Here is a 17,699-nt window from a genome sequence, read left to right as displayed (position 1 = left end):
TGACATGAAAAAATATCCTCTATATATGTTACATTTAATAATCACGTTTTCAATCCAATTCTTGTTTACATATCCAGCTCCTGATTGAAGTATTCATAATGGCTCAAGTATGTGCAATGCTTTGACTTAAACATGTTCACTGTATGTCCATTCCATATGTTATATAATTATAAAAAAATATTAGCAGATGCATAGAATGCATGCGGTTAATAAGCAATCAAATAGGCCTTTTGAGCGCGCTTGTAACACATGTTTATTTCATTGAAAAGTACGTTAACAAATCTTACAAGAACGTGTGTAATATATTGGATATGTATGCTAATGAAACGAATAGAAGCTTAAGCTATATGTTTCATCATACTTATTAACAGCATCTAAATCATGTCGCACTGTTTCGTTCCGAATGAAGAGCAGATATTTTTACTATGCTACATGTGTTCTTTTAGTTTTTATTAAAGTCTGGAACAAATACACGCTGACAAACTATCAGACTATGTTATAGACTTTAAATAAATATATCGGGTTGTTTCAATGTGGGGGATTGAAAAAAAAATAGAAACAAGAACATTACCAACACTTTCACTTCTTTTGGATAAATTTAATACACTAATTTTTAACAAATTTATTCAGAAGTTGCAGCGGCGGTTGTAGCCATATAAAACGTAGTTTATATTCTTGTTATATAAACAATTTATTCAATGTATTATTATTATTATTATTATTATTATTATTATTATTATTTTTATTATTATTATTATTAGCTCGGCTGTTTTCGGAGAAAACCCTAGGTATTGTCATCGCCAGCTCGTCGTCCGGCGTCTGCTGTCCGGTGTCTGCCGTCCGTCGTCTGCCGTCCGCCGTGCTAAAGCCTTAACATTGGCTATAAAGTGCTTCCACCTACAACTTCGAAACTTCATATGTAGATGCACCTTGATGAGTTCTACACGCCACACCCATTTTTGGGTCACTAGGTCAAAGGTCAAGGTCACCGTGACCTCTTAAAAATATTCTGACAAGCTTTTATTTATTCAAAACTGCACCCGCAGCCGAGCGTTGGTTATGCGGTGCTCTTGTTATTATTTTCTATTATCATTATAATTTAATCACCACTATTGAACATAAAATGTAAACACCCGTATAAGAACTTTAAAGGTAAACATGGTTTTATTTTGTGTTCAACAATAATTGTTAAAGCAACTATACAACTCATTCTATTACAATACAATAGACGAAACAATCGTGCAATCTAATTGAATATGTCATCATCAGCATCCTAACCATAAACATTTTCATAGTAATCATCAAAATCACGATCATAAATTTAATCATTCCTTAATCATCTTCAGCATACAAATAATTCCTCATCATTACTGGTAGAATTAGCAGCTGAAACACCATATAAACACGACTTATTACCGTATATATAATGTTGAAGAACATGATTATGGCGTAAAAAAATCATGCTTAAGTAATGAAACACTTATTTGCATAGAACAGAACAGAACATACTATGTTATTTTGACTTGAGCATATACAACTCATCGTCATCAACACACACAGACACACACACAGACACACACACACACACACACATATATATATATATATATATATATACTAGGAGATTAGCCAGTTAAGGGGTATTTTCCAATATGAGATCCTTGTTTCGGTGTGTATAAAACTTGCGGGGTGCATTTTTAACTCCACAGTTAAGGACACGTATTTTTCTATTGTAAACGATATATTCATCATTTTTGTGACATATGGCAACAACTCGGTTTTATATCGATAACATATATATAAAAAACACAGTTATTTTTCCTTTTGTTAAACCTCTAAAATTCAATTAAACTTGCATGTAGAGATTACACTACCAGATATCATAATTAGCCAGAATCCAGGCAGCTGGAAACTTTGCTCTGCTGATCTCTAAAATAAATCTACAGGTTACCGATGAACATGATTTTAAATCTTAGTTTGTTGAATTTTAAGCTTGAACGAAATAACGCTATGTTTAATTATTAAGAAATGAACAATTGTAGTGGTTTCATTTGAACGAATTAAATATCAAGTACTATATGGTATTTGTAGCAATTAAATTAATACCAGAAATACAGTAAGTAATAAACGTATAGTTTTGTTTATTGGATCAAAGACTAAGGTTTATGTGTGTATTGCATATATTATTTAAAATCTAATAATTCTATTTGAAAAATCTTACATTTTTCAACGATAAAACTATTGCTGTCGTGTAGCATTGAGAGAAATATAAGCAGTACATTTTCATGCCTGTGTGGTATATCTCTAATATAATTCTTAAAATTCTTACATTTATGTTGTGTTTTGTATCGATAGAATGGAGTTGCATTTACTGTCAATTTCAATGCTGGCCAAATGCATTCATGGGAAATACATGCATTGCATCTTTTGTTTTAAAATGGCTATTTAAATTTGGAGAAAAGTTTTGTGTGTGAGTTTGTTACATACATTTTATTTACACAAAAAAAACGTAACACACTGATCTCTGTCATATGAATTAAGATATAACAGATGATACGGTAATGCACTCACAAAACTGTTGATGTTTGCGAATGGTTATGTTTACGCCACCAACTCCATTATATATGGATGGAACAATTAAATAACTGAACACATTTTGAAAAGCGGGTGCAAAAGAAAAACAATAATTAAATTCAACAAATTACATGTCAGTAATTGCTGTATGTTATTAGAAGGCATCACAAGTAATCGCGTAACACAATTTCTTGTTCCGATTAACCGCCAATACAGTGCCAACGTGCCAAGGCTTGATATATGGCAATTAGAACCGCACTGGGGCTAATAACATTCGGCTGAAGTAACAGTGCTAATGAATTCTACCGCCACTTTAAAGCAATACACATCAAATAGTATTCTCTCACTGGACCGCAACAAAGCAGTAAACAGACAAACAGAAAGTCCGGGAGACGGCCGAAAAGAACGTGGTAATTCAAGTATACACTCGTCTTCTTCAATGCGGGTGAATATTATATTGAGCTGATATAGTTAATACATGCAGAAAAAGAAGAGCACGCAGAAAGTTACTATCTTAGACGAATTCCTCCACTTCTATTACAATTACTTTTGGTTTATCTGTGCTCTGTCTTCCTTAAACCAACAAAACAAGTTGACAAAATGTTAATCAGTATGAACTTTATGTGGTTGCCTTTTAATAGCATTGATAATAATAAATCAATTTTCCCTATGCGTGCAATGTAAACAACGGCAAATAAAGATTTTAAAGACTGCTGATAATAATTTCGGAGGAAACATCAATTGTAAAGATAAGAAAATTTTATCTGGCATCACTTTTAATTCATATATATATGTTAATTCATACATTTGATATGATACACATAAGTTAGGGAGATTATTGCTTTCCCATTTTTCTAGCAAAGACAAAACATTCTTTATTATCTATTGGTCTGACAATTGAAAAGAGACTTGAATTTTACGATTAAGTGTGTTTGATCTGAGTATATTCACTATTCTGTAAAAATATTGTATGTGATAATGTCGATAATAAACATATAAACATTCTATTCCATTTCAGAATAAATTACCGAAAATTGTATTAAAGGGATCTTTTCACGGTTTGGTAAATTGACAAAATTGAAAAAAGTTGTTTCAGATTCGCAAATTTTCGTTATAGTTATGATATTTGTGAGGAAACAGTAATACTGAACATTTACCATGGTCTAATATAGCCATTATATGCATCTTTTGACGATTTTAAAACCTAAAAATTATAAAGCGTTGCAACGCGAAACGATTGAATAATTTGGAGAGTTCTGTTTTTGTCGTTAAATTTTGTGAAACTACGAAGATTGGTTATATAACGTATAAAATACATTATGTATATGTACACGGCGGAATAGCTCAGTAGGCTAAAGCGTTTTTACTTCAGGACTCTGGCAGGGCTGCAGGGGTCACTGGTTCGAAACCTGGTCCGGGCAATGTTCTTTTCCTTTTTTTAATTTTATTCTTGATTTTTTACTGGAGCTTTTACGATCCAATGTTTACATTTATCGATATAAAGCATTTAATGAATCAGTTAAAAAATGCCAAAATCTGTGAAAAGGCCCCTTTAACATTTTTAACAGTAATACAATTTAACAAATATGGAGTAAAACTTTAGATTAGATGATACTTCTATATACAGGCTGTATGTTCCAACATAGTGTTTGAAACTTAATACTTCTGTACTATTATGTAGAAATACGCACGTTACGGACTCCTACTAACCGTTTTCTTTGAAGTTTATTTTGTCGGCTTGTCACCACAACTACTTCTGCTACTATAATCCGCACCCCAGCACACCACAACACCCCAGTCCTATCACAACACATAATCGTTATATTAAAGCGAGACTATACGATTGTGTCAAATATTTATGAATTTATATAAAATGTGTAAAAAACTTATTATATATATATTTCAATATAAATTTAAATAAAAGTTAAGAAGAACATATGTCGTAAAATGCGAAATAAGCCAGATATTTAATTCTGAAATCGAAAATGTCTGTATAGTCAAAATCGCCAACATGTATATCCTGCATGTACGATGTGAATCTAGTTTTACCGATCATTTTAACTTCCGGCAACGATATTTATTCATACGACACACAAACACTAACTCCGATCCTAATAAAAAGACGAATGCTTCGGTTATTGTAGGAAAATATGTACGAAATATCTTCATCACAATCGGCTCGGGGCGCTACTCTGTCTTTTCTGCATTTTATGAAATTCGGCTTCAATGTATAATTTTTCTTGCCTATTTTGTGTTATTGTAACATATTTTTATCAATAAATTACAATTAATCGCATATAAAAATCGTATAGTCTCGCTTTAACTATTTATTAAATAACATTTCAATCATAATTTCAACTTCCGCAAGCACAAATTCTTCCTGTTGTGTTCAATATTTTGATCCACTTTGAATTGGGATACGCAACAACATCACACTTATGATTGATCATTCTTAAAAATGGTGTATGGTTTGAACCTACTTTAAACGCATGCTGTTAATGTATATATATATATACACACATATGGCCAGTTACGGGGTCTCTGATTTAGAAATAGGTCATGGGGTTCCCACTTTAAGCACATGTATCACCATACTATTTTTTATCCGATTTTTACACGAATTAAGGTATATAAGGGTACTTAATATATTATTATATTTAAATACGCCATTTATTTAATGTCTTATGGAAGGAAATATATACCCCTTTCCCCCTCTCCCCCTCTCCCTCTCTCTTTCTCTCTCTTTCTCTCTTCCTCTCCCTATCCATCTCCATCTGTCTGTCTGTCTGTCTCTCTCTCTCTGTCTCTCTCTCTGTCTCTCGCTGTCTCTGTCTCTGTCTCTCTCTTTCTCTCTCTCTCTCTCTCTCTCTCTCTCTCTCTCTCTCTCTCTCTCTCTCTCTCTCTCTCTATATATATATATATATATATATATATATATATTTATTTATTTATATATTTATTAATATATTTATTTATATATCTATATCAAACCTAACTTAACGCAGCAAGCTCAGATATATGCATTCCCCCCTCCTTTTCCATTTTAAGGTTGTGTGCATGGAACTTAATTTTAAATTATGTCCATTCGTACACAACTGGCATCTCACTGGTTGCATAGTAAATATATAATTAAATATATAGCAAAATAAACGGAACACACTTTGTTTCCATAAAGAAACCCACAACATATTTGTTATACATTTCGTGTGAAATTTTTTCGTTTATTCAAAACCAAGCATCTTCGAGAAAAACAGATTAAATCCGAGGGGCCATAATTCAAAACAGAATAAGTCCGAAGGTCAATAATTTCCAATTATGAAAATATGGACTCCTTTGACTTGCTTTTAACAATTCTTATGTTTAGTTTTGTTAAAACTGAATGTAATTCTGTAATATTGCTACTTTTGATGTATGTTTTTCATCGTTTGTAAAGAATATATATTAATATCTCAGCAATATGTTTGGGCCGTGCTCTGTGAAAAGGGGGTTTAATGAGTGTGCGTAAATTGTCGTCCCTGATTAGCCTGTGCAGTACGCAGATAAGCAGTCCACACAGGCTAATCAGAAACGACACTTTGCGCCAAAACTGGATTTTTGCTAAGAAGAGACTTTCTTGAAACGAAAAATACTTTAACAGCGGAAAGGGTCATCCCTGATTAGCCTGTGCGGACTGCACAGTCCAATCTGGGACGGCAGTTTACGCACATACGTTAAACCCCCGTTTCACAGAGCACGGCTTAAATATGTGTGTTTCACTGGAATGTTTAAGCACTGTATAAATTCGATTGAAAAAATCAACAAAAACAACAATTTAACATGATCACCTTTTTACACTCACAACTTTTAAACGAACAGTAAATATTTCAGTGTAAAACGGTTCCGTATGATATCTGTTTGCACTCACCATTTTAAAGTTTAAATATTTCAGTGCAAAAAGGTATGCACTTACACGTAGCGCATGTTTTGGTTGTGAATAGACTTAATAACAAAGTTAAACAAGAAAAACACAATATTGCAAATCGACATAAAGCGTGATTTTACAACACACACAATCCTGTGTAGTCCTTAAAGTAAAGCTTTAAAAACGAAATATAGAAAAATCACCAGCAACAACAAACATTAACTAACGAACGTGTAATTGTAGCCATAGCGAGAATATTACATTGTCTGAATATATTTAATATATAAAAAACACGAGACAACAACGCAATAAGTGTTTAAAAGCAAAATCGTATAATTTTCGTATTTGATAATATCTGCCAATACTATGTTTTAATTCGACTAGAACATGTTATAACATGTATTAATCAACTGAAGTGTTTGAAAATATGAGCCGTGCTCTGTGAAAAGGGGGTTTAATGAATGTGCGTAAAGTGTCGTCCCAGATAAGCCTGTGTAGTCCACACAGATTAATCATTGAAGACACTCTCCGCTTTTATGTAGTTTCGTTTCAAGAAAGTCTCTTCTTAGCAAAAATCAAGTTTTTGTGGAAAGTGTCGTCCCTGATTAACATGTGCGGACTGCAAAGGCTTGTCTGGGATGACACTTTACGCACATGCATTAAACTACCTTTTCACAGAGCACGGCCCAGATATAATATAATATATGTGCATTTTATATAATTTGTACGAGACTACCAACAGGTAGATGCGAAATATTATAGTGGTAGCTGTTTGTTATTTTCAACAAAACTTATAGAAAAGCCATTGAAAACTACACTTGATAACGTAGGCGTTCAAAACGATATGTTACATGTAAATTAAGGAAAATATATTTTGTTATCTTGTGTTCGTGGTACGGTTTCCGATCGAACGACAAACCGACATTAACATTACTGTCAATAAAACGTGTGATTGACGACGTTTCAGTTTTCTGAATTATCACTGGCTTTGGTGCTAATGACGCCATAATAACCTAAATTGTTATTGGCTTAAATGTATATTGGACTGTGTGACTTTCTAAAGAGGCGTGTCTGAAAGATATATAAAAGGGCGATAGTTGGTGTTGTATTTATTCCACTTTTGCGTTTGAATTAAAATTCAAATAATCAGAGGAAATCGTGAACATCATGAGGCTACTTATCGTAAGTCATCTTTTTTTATTCATTTATTAAATCATTGCTTTCATATAATGCAAGGGTTCGTTTTGTTATACTTGTAGATTAGCATGATGCGATTTTTCATTTGTTGGACCGATAAAACTGTAGCATTGAATAACTTAAGGGAAACGTATTCATGGATACCGTAAGCGAACACATGGTTTTATGTTCATTTGAACACTCAAGGGCGTCGACGTTTTTCATTAAATGCACATTAACAACTGTTTTTGCAGACCTTTTAAAATATACATACTTTTATTTAATGCCAGTTATGTTGTAAATTATGTAGGAAATAAATTGTGTTCTCACTACAAAGACTATCGAATACTTTCTAGAAAGTCCTAAACGAAATCGTTCGGACATTTAACATATTTGCTTAAAATGCTACTTATTGTTATGACAACTTGTATAATGGTTTACATTTTATTTCTACGTTTGTTTGATCTCAGTATGTGTCACTATTCACAAATTTTGATCAGTATTAAATTATCCCTGAATATAACTATTACATAGAAAGCTAATGCTATATTTATTTGAGTAGCCGTTGGAATATACAACTGATCTAAGTCAGCATCATTAATTACATTTTTCTTTGCGCAATTATGACTAGCTCTAGTTGTTTGTTTCATAAAATACGACGTGGTCTGTGCCTGTTGTTTGCATCTTTATACTAGTAGCGCATTTACCTGGTCAGCAAAGGAAAACAATAGATTTTATTTAGGTGATACGCAGAAACACAATCAGGAAACACCTGTTCAACATCACACAATTATTTGGTCTCAGAAATAACTATGTGAGTGCTTTTGTGCGATTAAAACAACATACATTTCCTCTTTATTTCTGACCCCGAATCGTCGGAATCCCTATATAGAGTGAACACGCAATTAAATTAAACAGGTACATTCCTTACAATGTTCTTACCACAGGAGAACGGGTCAACAACCAGATAATATACCAGGCAATCACATATATTCTCCCATCTAATTGGAATCGACTTACATGTCGTATTTACTGTCACAACTTGCAAGACCATATATTGTTACAGGCATTAGGAAACAATATACACATAATCATATATGATAGCAACCATTCAGCAGCAACGATTTCAATATAAAAACGTAATTTTTGATAAACGTGTATTTTAAAAATGCTTATTTGAGATTATATTCATTATAAAAAGTCGCTTGTTTACAAATGCCACTTTGTTTTCGTTGCTAAACAACCGTCTACATGTTTTGTATTACGGACAGCAGAACATGGTGTCTCTGCCCTTAAACCAGTCATACTAATTTGTAGTTGAGAACTAGTCATAATTATAATTGCTATTGAAAAATACTTACTTTATTCATAATAGTAATATCGCTATATTTCATTTCGGTTGGCATGTTATTAGGTCAATATTCAAACAAAAAATATAACAGGTCATAATCAAAGAATTACCGCAATCACATTTGGTATTGTGGAAGACATTATTGTTCAATACATCAAGGAGAATATACAATACAAAATACTGTTCTTTAGTGTCCATGTTTATGTCAAATTTGGATTTTCCATTGTAACAAAGATTAATCATGCATCTTGATATTTAAGTTTAACTTGAAGTCTAAGTTGAAATAAATGGTTCTAGAACGAAATCAAGTGATAGTTCCTTTCGGCTATACAGGTTAACTGCATTCTCCTTGCACTTGTGTGCCAGTGTGCCACAAAACCATGTGTGGAGGAAAATAAACCATGCTCAAAGGAGACCGAATCCGAAGAGACCAGTAGCGGATGCAAATCAAGTTCCGATGATACCGATTCCGATGATCCAAAGTATAAAATCGTCATACAAATTAAGGAGGAAGGCAGTAGCAGTTCTAAATCAAGCTGTCAGGATACCGAGACGCCATGTGATGATGGATGTATGTATAAGTAGGCAACATTATGTAATTTTTAGAAATCATTTCAATTCATATTTAAACCTTGTAATAAAACGCGGAATAGATAATATACATACGCCTTATCATTAAGGAAAATAGATGAGGCATTAAACGGTGTACAAATAAGCAGCTGTAAAATATATCGACAACTACATCATTTACAAATGCATCACACGTTGCAGATAACTTTAACTAGATTATTAACGATGATTTACGTTATTTTATTATAGTAAATGATTTAAATTCAATACAATGTCCAGATTGCAAACATCCGAACACGGCTAATTTTTAAGACACCACCAACACATGTATATGTAGTTTCGACGGAACGTTCCCAAAGTGTTGTACGTACAATAATTTATCTTCTTCTCCCATTACCTTGAAATGTCTTTTTTAAAACACACAATATTTCTATTGCATTAAGTAAGTTATGTCCGCATCGTCAATATACAGCTGTCACGTGCCAATTAATGACTGTAAGAACATTTTAATGGTAGACAATTATTTAATGGTTACAATGTTTTCTGGTATCTATTTTTTTACACCTTAACAAACACAACCTGGAGGAATTAATAGAAAAATGGATTATTTTCGAATACCGATTCTTCAAGAAAGCACTGACGCCAGTTATGGTGTTCTAAACTTCAAATTATATTTAAATATGTATCTAGCATTGACTTGTGATGCTATTCCGTTCTATTGTTTTAAGTTTAATGCTTTTTTTTAAGATACAACAGAAAGTTTGTGATATTAGCACTCGATCAGTGCTGACATTGATGTGTATTTCACTGATAGACCAAGCGGGCATCATATTTAAGACTATATTGTAATTTTTCAGTGTCCTCATTAAATGCACTCAATATTGAGCTCCATAACATTTCCTAAGGTCAAATATTTAAAAAGAGTAAATTCATTTGAGCCGTGCTCTGTGAAATAGGGGTTCAGTGTATACGCGTAAAGTGTCTTCCTAGAATAGCCTGTGCAGTCCAGAATAAAGCTGTCACGCACAGAGTAATAACCTAATTGTGTTTATTTTACGAACGTCTTGTAAAGTTAAATGTGATTTTTGATATTTTAATATGCTATTTAAAACACAAATATTAACAAAACAAGTAAATAACTCGAACAAAAGAATTTGAGTTGAATGTCAAATACTAATAAGTTAATTTGCGCTGATAGAAAACGCAAAACACTCGACAAGTCTTCTCTATATGCAATTCCCTTTTTTTTTTCAAATACAATATGGCTGGACTTTGAAAATCTATTTATCCACTTAGATTTATTTCAGGTTTGCCGGGTTAAAGCTGTATCGCGTAGTATAATGACATTTTGTTAAGTTTTAGCACGACATTAAATGTAAATTTTGATATAAGAACATTTTATGTTTATCTAAAAAACAACAAATACACGTACCGGTACTAAATTATTTCACCTTTTCATTCGTTTGTAGGCCCTGATTGCTCAGAAACGGAGCATGCTCAGTGCAACAAAACGACCAAACAATGCGAATGTAAATTCGATGGCGAGTTCCCCAGTTGCTGTATGTATACTTATAATGTTGCTTACCTTGTCATCTTGAGTAAATTTACTCAATAAAAGCTTATGAAATGAAACTGGATTTATATCAGCATTGTAAAGATAAAGTTTTCACGCGCAGAGTATTATGCACATGTGTTTATATGTAAGAACGTCATATAAGTGTACTATGTTTGACATTTTCGTTTGTTTAATTTTAAAACAAATCATTAGAAAATAAGAAAATAATTAGAACAGATTTATTTAACCTCATCATCCAGTGCTCTGCAAGAAACCCTGAAACTATCGACATGTCTTCTCTCTATTAGAGAAGTGTTTAAATATTTGGAAGTTTGGAATCTATTCACTTAAATTCATTAAATGGCTTTGTCGGGATAAGTTTGTCTTGCGCGGTGTAATGGCTGGACCTTGTCAAAGATTTTGGCATGTATTGAAGTTTGTCATTAAATACTTTATATTGATCAATGTAAACATTGGATCTAAAAAGCTCCAGTAAAAAACAAGAATGAAATTCAAAACTGAACTGGGCTCGAACCACTGACCCCTGGAGTAAAATGCAATCGCTTTGACTGCTCGGCCATCCGTGCTCATACAATGAGTGATGTATTTTATATTTTATTCAAGCAATCCTCGTAGTATCACAAAATATAACGAAAACAAAACAGAAAATATTCAATCGTTTTTGCGTTGCAAAGCTTTATAATTTTCAGGTTTTTAAATCGTCAAAAGATGCATATAATGGATATTTTAGAGCATGGTAAATGTTCAGTATTACTGTTTCCTGAAACATTGTTTTTTTAATTTGAAAATTTTCCGAAACGTGAAAAGGCCCCTTTAATAGTATTTATAAGCAGAACGCCATGTAGTGTAAATTGTTACAGTCGGAAATTTAATTATGTTTAACTTTAAAAACATCAATCATGAGAGGATGAAAAAAATAACATTCGTAACGTGTCAAATAAAGACAAGTAAATTTGCTCTACATGCCCAGGTCCCAATTGTTCAGCCGGTGTCGGGCAAATCTGCTGTAAACCAGGGATGAACTGCGAGTCGGCCAACGTCAGAGAATGTTTCTGCCAGTTCGGTGAAATTCCAAAAGATGGCCCTGTCCAATGTTGTGAGTAATACGATTTTTTATTGTATCGTATGATATCTTAAAATCATTTCAAATCTAGCATATGTTCTTTCGTTGTGGTAAGGTCTAAACAATTAGCAATGTCTGGATGCGCACCATAACGCTTGTGATATGCATACTGTTATATGCCACAGTCCGATCCTCTGGTACACTATAAGTATCACGCTTTTGCCGTTTACTTGGTGATTATGTCTCAGTCCTTTCCCATCGAATGCTGCATCACGCTTTGTTTTTCCTTTTATATTGTGATATACTGTAATCCAGACCAATCAAATACCGCGCGTTACAGCGAGTTGTTTCATGTTTTACAGAGCCGATATTGAACTTTTGTAACCGCTTTCTTCTTTACATGTGCCGTAGAACAGGATTCAAATTCAAATTTAAAATCATATACAAATTGGAATTTACATCGGCTTATTAACAAACAACATAAACGTTCATAACGCACGAATTTAGATATCGTAAATATTTAAACACCTTCGATCCGACATATGTGTAATATTACATAGTTATTGCACAAAAGGATATATTATTCAAAGTGTATATGCGCTAAAGTTTGTCTGTTTGGCTCAGTTTAGGAAATCACGTAACCGGTGTTCATTTGACGCAAAATATGACGGTCAAATACGCGTGTTTGGTACTAAAATGGGTCGAAAGAAGTTCCAAACACTTCCCGTAAAACTGTTGTGAATTTTTTTTAGACAGTTGCAATACGTTGAGTTTTGTATTGCACGTTGGTGAAATGTTATACAGGGAAATCCAAAGAACGTTCACGAGATGAGGATCGATCGCGAGACCTCTTGAACGCCAGGTGGACACCGTATCCACTACGCTTCCGCGACAGTAACAACTGTATTATAATTCAAGTTTACATCACTGTAATTCAAGTTTATGATGAAGCTCTTGATTACTCTGGTTTATACTCATTTTAAGGTCCTAATCAGTGTGATGGGGGAAATGTGTGCGCCGCAGATGGAACGTGCCAACCTCCCCGTAAGCGCTTTATGTTGTACATTATGATGCTTAAACTAAATAGTACACATGTAGCAAGCGTTCGATATTAATGTATACATATACAGCAATAAAAACTCTATTGATTTAATAATTGCTTTTCTTTAGATACACAACATAAACTGATACTATTACTGACGGTGTTGACCACTTATAACTGTTTGTTCATAATTTCGGTAACGACAGTGAAATACCTTATTATTTGCTCGTGTTTTATGTGAACTAAGTTGTCTACCATTCGAACATTAAGTCTTTTGATCAGGAAATGTCTATAACTATTACTCAGTTCTTAAAGTACATGTATACATATAAAGCACACACACGAGATATTTAATGTATTTATTTATTATAACGTCACTTTTTGTTACAAGAAACTGACATATTTTTGACTGTATTGACCATTCATAACTGTTTGATTTATGCTACCGGAAGCGCTAATGAAATACCATATTATTCGCTCGTCTGTTGATTAAATTTGCTCCTCAAAATAACAATTATAAGACCTTATTTTAAAGTGGCATTTTCACGTTTGGGTAAATTGACAAAAAGGAAAAAAGTTGTTTCAGATTCGCAAATTTTCGTTTTAGTTATGATATTTGTGAGGAAACAGTAATTCTGAACATTTACCATGCTCTAAAATAGCCTGTATATGCATATTTTGACTTTTAAAAACCCGAAAATTATATAGCGTTGGAACGCGATACGAATTAAGAATTTGGAGAGTTCTGTTGTTGCCGTTATATTTTGTGAAACTACAAGGATTGCTTATATAAAGTATAAAATACATCAGGCGGTGTATTCGGAAGGATGGCCGAGTGGTCTAAGTCGCAGACGTTTTACTCCAGGAGTCCAGGGGTCAGTGGTTTGAGCCCTGCTGACGGTTACCTTTTTTTTCTTTTTAAAAAATTGTATTCTTGATTTTTACGGGAGCATTTTATAGCCATTGTTTACATAAATCAATATAAAGCATTTAATGACAAACTTCAGAACATACCAAAATCTGTGAAAAGGCCCCTTTAAGACAGGACAACCCAATGACAGTTAAAAACCAACAGTTTGTATGTAACAGTTGCTACTTACCGAAATGGCAGCGAGCACCACATAATTACAAATCACGGGTATCAAATGACACGGCATTTCTGAAACAGATATTAAAAGGGCCTTTTCACAGATTTTGTCATGTATTAAAGTTTGTCATTAAATGCTTTATATTGATGAATTAAAAAATTCGATCAAAAAATCTCCAGTAAAAAGATTACAATTCAAAAAATAAAAACAAACCCGCAGCAGGGCTCGAACCACTGACCCCTGGAGTCCTGGAGTAAAAACGTCTCCCATTTAAACCACTCGGCTATCCGTGCTCATACAATTGGTGTTTTATTTCATACTTTATATATGCAATCCTCGTAGTTTCACAACATTTAACGACAACAACCCAACTCTTCAAATTGTTCAATCGTTTCGCGTTGCAACGCTTTATAATTTTCAGGTTTTTAAATCGCCAAAAGATGCTTATAATAGCTATTGTAGAGCATGGTTACTGTTTACTCAAACATACCATAACGAAAACGAAAATTTGCGAATCCGATGCACATTTTTTTATTTTGTCAATTTACCAAAACGTGGAAAGGTCTCTTTAAAGACTTTGCACAAAGCAAAAACAACACGGACTCAGAATGTAAGCACAACGCCGATCTATTTTATATATCGATGGAAGATTCATTCAAATACTGTTAGTTCATAATATTAAAAATGCATTTTATATAGGTCAGCATAGTTTGTGCCGACAAAGTCTGGATCCTTTCATAATAAGATAAACACTTTTTTGTTTCATATTAGTGTTACTTATTAAGGGACATCATTTTTGCGCGCTATATTCTAGTTGTAGAGTTGTTTGTGTTTAATCATATTATTAAAACGTCCTATTGACCTTTGATTTTTATTTAATGCCAATTGTTCTCTCTTAGTTCCGTTTGGCGCGAAATGCGTCGAGGACGGTGTCCGCTCTTCAAACGCATGCGACAGAAAGGCGGGCATCAAATGTCACACGTACGACTGCTGTGGAAAAGCAGGAAATGGCATCGAGTGCCGCGACAAGTACTGCCTGTGTGAAACCCCTCGCGGCTGGAAGTACAACAACGAAACCGTTCCCTGCGTATTCGAGGGAGGCCGGCCAGACAAAAAGCTATGTCTGGATGCCCCTGTTGGGTTCGGTGCTCCGTCTTCTTAACGCAGAGTTGCGAGCGTGGGCTACCGGTGACCTCGACGGTAGCCAACATACAGTTACGATTTTACTGTCCAAATTGCATCTGAAAACGTTATGCTGACACCTCTGCACGTGCTCTATATTTCGTAAACAGTAGTTGGTACTGACAATCTCAAAAGTAAATATTTATATAACCAAATGTATAAGAGTTTCACAGTATTGGGACATCAGAGAATACACGATAAAAGCTACGTAAATCGTCATTTTAATATATTATACAATAATTTATATCCGACCATATCTAATCTGCCCGTTCTTGTACTAAAATAACTTGTATATAAAGACCGTATGAACAACAAAGATAACAAACAGTCTTCCTTAGCCTTTCTGCTTACATACTGTGCATACATATTTACATACATCATTTAATTTGAACTGTATGCGGCATTGATTGGAGTTGTTAATACGTGGGCATGTTGACATCAGAAAGAATACACTAATACAAATATTAAAAGTGTAACAATTCTGTGTGGATCAATTGCTTAGTTTGGTGTAACCATGATTAAGTATATTAATGTATTTACATTTTTTATGTATTCTACTTGCTTATAATAAAACGTCATCATAGCAATACTTGTGTTGGTACTTTCTATGTTCTTTAGAAGTTAGCTTCCTTTACATTTGTTCATATAAATTCTGTTCGATACTCATTTCAGATAAAATGTTATTCCTTAATTGACAACAAAATATTGCAATAAGCAGTGTCTTCTCATTTTGCCGTAAGATTATACGAAACAAAACAACAGAGTCGGAGTCACCGTGGAGTCACCACCGGAGTCACAAACATCGCCAAAATCACGTGGTAATAGCACAGAAGGCATCACTCATGTACTTGAATATGCACATATGTCATCAGCGCCTGTTTTCATTAATATTAAGATCGGATTAAGACGAAACTAGTATTTTGACAAAAGATCAAGCAAAGTAGCACATACACAATGGTGGTTTTATTTGGGCTACATGCATGTGTATAAAGTACCATCTCAGATTGAACTGTGCAGTCCGCACAGACTAATCAGGAACGGCACTTGCCGCCTTGACGGAATGTCTCGTTTAAAGGAAGTATGTTGTAAACACAAAATCCTGTCTAGGCGGAGAGTGCTGTCGCTGATTACCGTAATTACTCTACGTTTGTCTCGCCCTATATTGCCTTGTGCAGTTCACATATACCCATCAGGAACAACACTTTCTGCCTTATTGGAATTTAATGTCTAAAGAAAGTCTTTGAAGATCCACACCGGCCAATCTGGGATGACACTTTACGTACATGTATGATACCCCGTAGTCCCTGATCGAGACTTATGTCCATTGAAAACAACTCATCAACAATAGATGTGTTTGTCAGAAACACAATGCCCCCTATTGCGCCGCTTTGAAGCAATATTTTTTACCTTTGACCTTGAAGGATGACCTTGACTTTTCACCACTCAAAATGTGCAGCTTCGTGAGATACACATGCATTCCAAATATCAAGTTGCTATCTTCAATATGGCAAAAGTGATGACCAATGTTAAAGTTTTGGGACACAAACAATGACTGACTGACTGACTGACTGACTGGACTGACTGACTGACAGACAGACAGACAGGCCAAACACAATATACACCCGATCATTCGATCCGGGGGCACAAAAAGTATCAACACGTTTTCTACTACATCTTATACCATTTAATTGGGGAATAGTAACTCGTAATCAATGACAGGCTAAACAAGAATGCATAACATAACTTGTTATCAACAAATACAAAATTATAACAACAAACGCTATCTTGTGGGATTCTGGTGTACTGAAATCAGTCTTTTGTTTATACAAACTATTCTAAAAACTTCGCGAGCATTAAACATGTAAAAGTAAAATACAATTTAAATCGATAACATAATAATTTATTATACACTAGTTTTTCCATTTTTTTAACTGTTCATTTTGTATTATTTTCTTAACAAAATGCAGCTCCAAAAAATACATTATTTAGTATTGTTAAAACACAATTAAATAAAAAACGAAAAACAAAAATTGTGCTTCAGTACAAATAACACAGACATTTAAGAAAATCACATAAATTTCTTTAATACAATTATAAAGATCATATCTTCTCATTTTACTAATTTTATTCTCCTGTTAAGTAAATAACAACTACTTAAAGACCTAATTTCAAATAA

The 17,699-nt window shown here is 33.6% G+C and overlaps 2 protein-coding genes across 2 annotated transcripts in view; both read left to right on the top strand.

Annotated features, from left to right (window-relative positions):
• LOC127832364 (tenascin-X-like) overlaps positions 1–16,110 on the top strand; it is a 169,982-nt gene extending 153,872 nt beyond the window's left edge. The window contains exon 7 of the mRNA XM_052357801.1: positions 15,535–16,110. The gene's annotated coding sequence lies outside the window, so the exon portion shown is untranslated. The remainder of the gene's footprint in view (positions 1–15,534) is intronic.
• Positions 7,396–16,110, top strand: LOC127832363 (laminin-like protein epi-1). Its single transcript, XM_052357799.1, has 6 exons — positions 7,396–7,657; positions 9,336–9,573; positions 11,042–11,131; positions 12,119–12,244; positions 13,196–13,255; positions 15,241–16,110. The coding sequence occupies exons 1-6, from the start codon at positions 7,643–7,645 to the stop codon at positions 15,501–15,503; spliced, it is 792 nt and encodes a 263-aa protein (XP_052213759.1). The 5' UTR covers positions 7,396–7,642; the 3' UTR covers positions 15,504–16,110.
• Positions 16,111–17,699: the final 1,589 nt, after the last annotated feature.

The sequence above is a fragment of the Dreissena polymorpha genome, chromosome 5, assembly GCF_020536995.1.
Source record: "Dreissena polymorpha isolate Duluth1 chromosome 5, UMN_Dpol_1.0, whole genome shotgun sequence".
Taxonomy (NCBI): domain Eukaryota; kingdom Metazoa; phylum Mollusca; class Bivalvia; order Myida; family Dreissenidae; genus Dreissena; species Dreissena polymorpha.
This window is presented reverse-complemented; position numbering and strand designations above follow the sequence as displayed.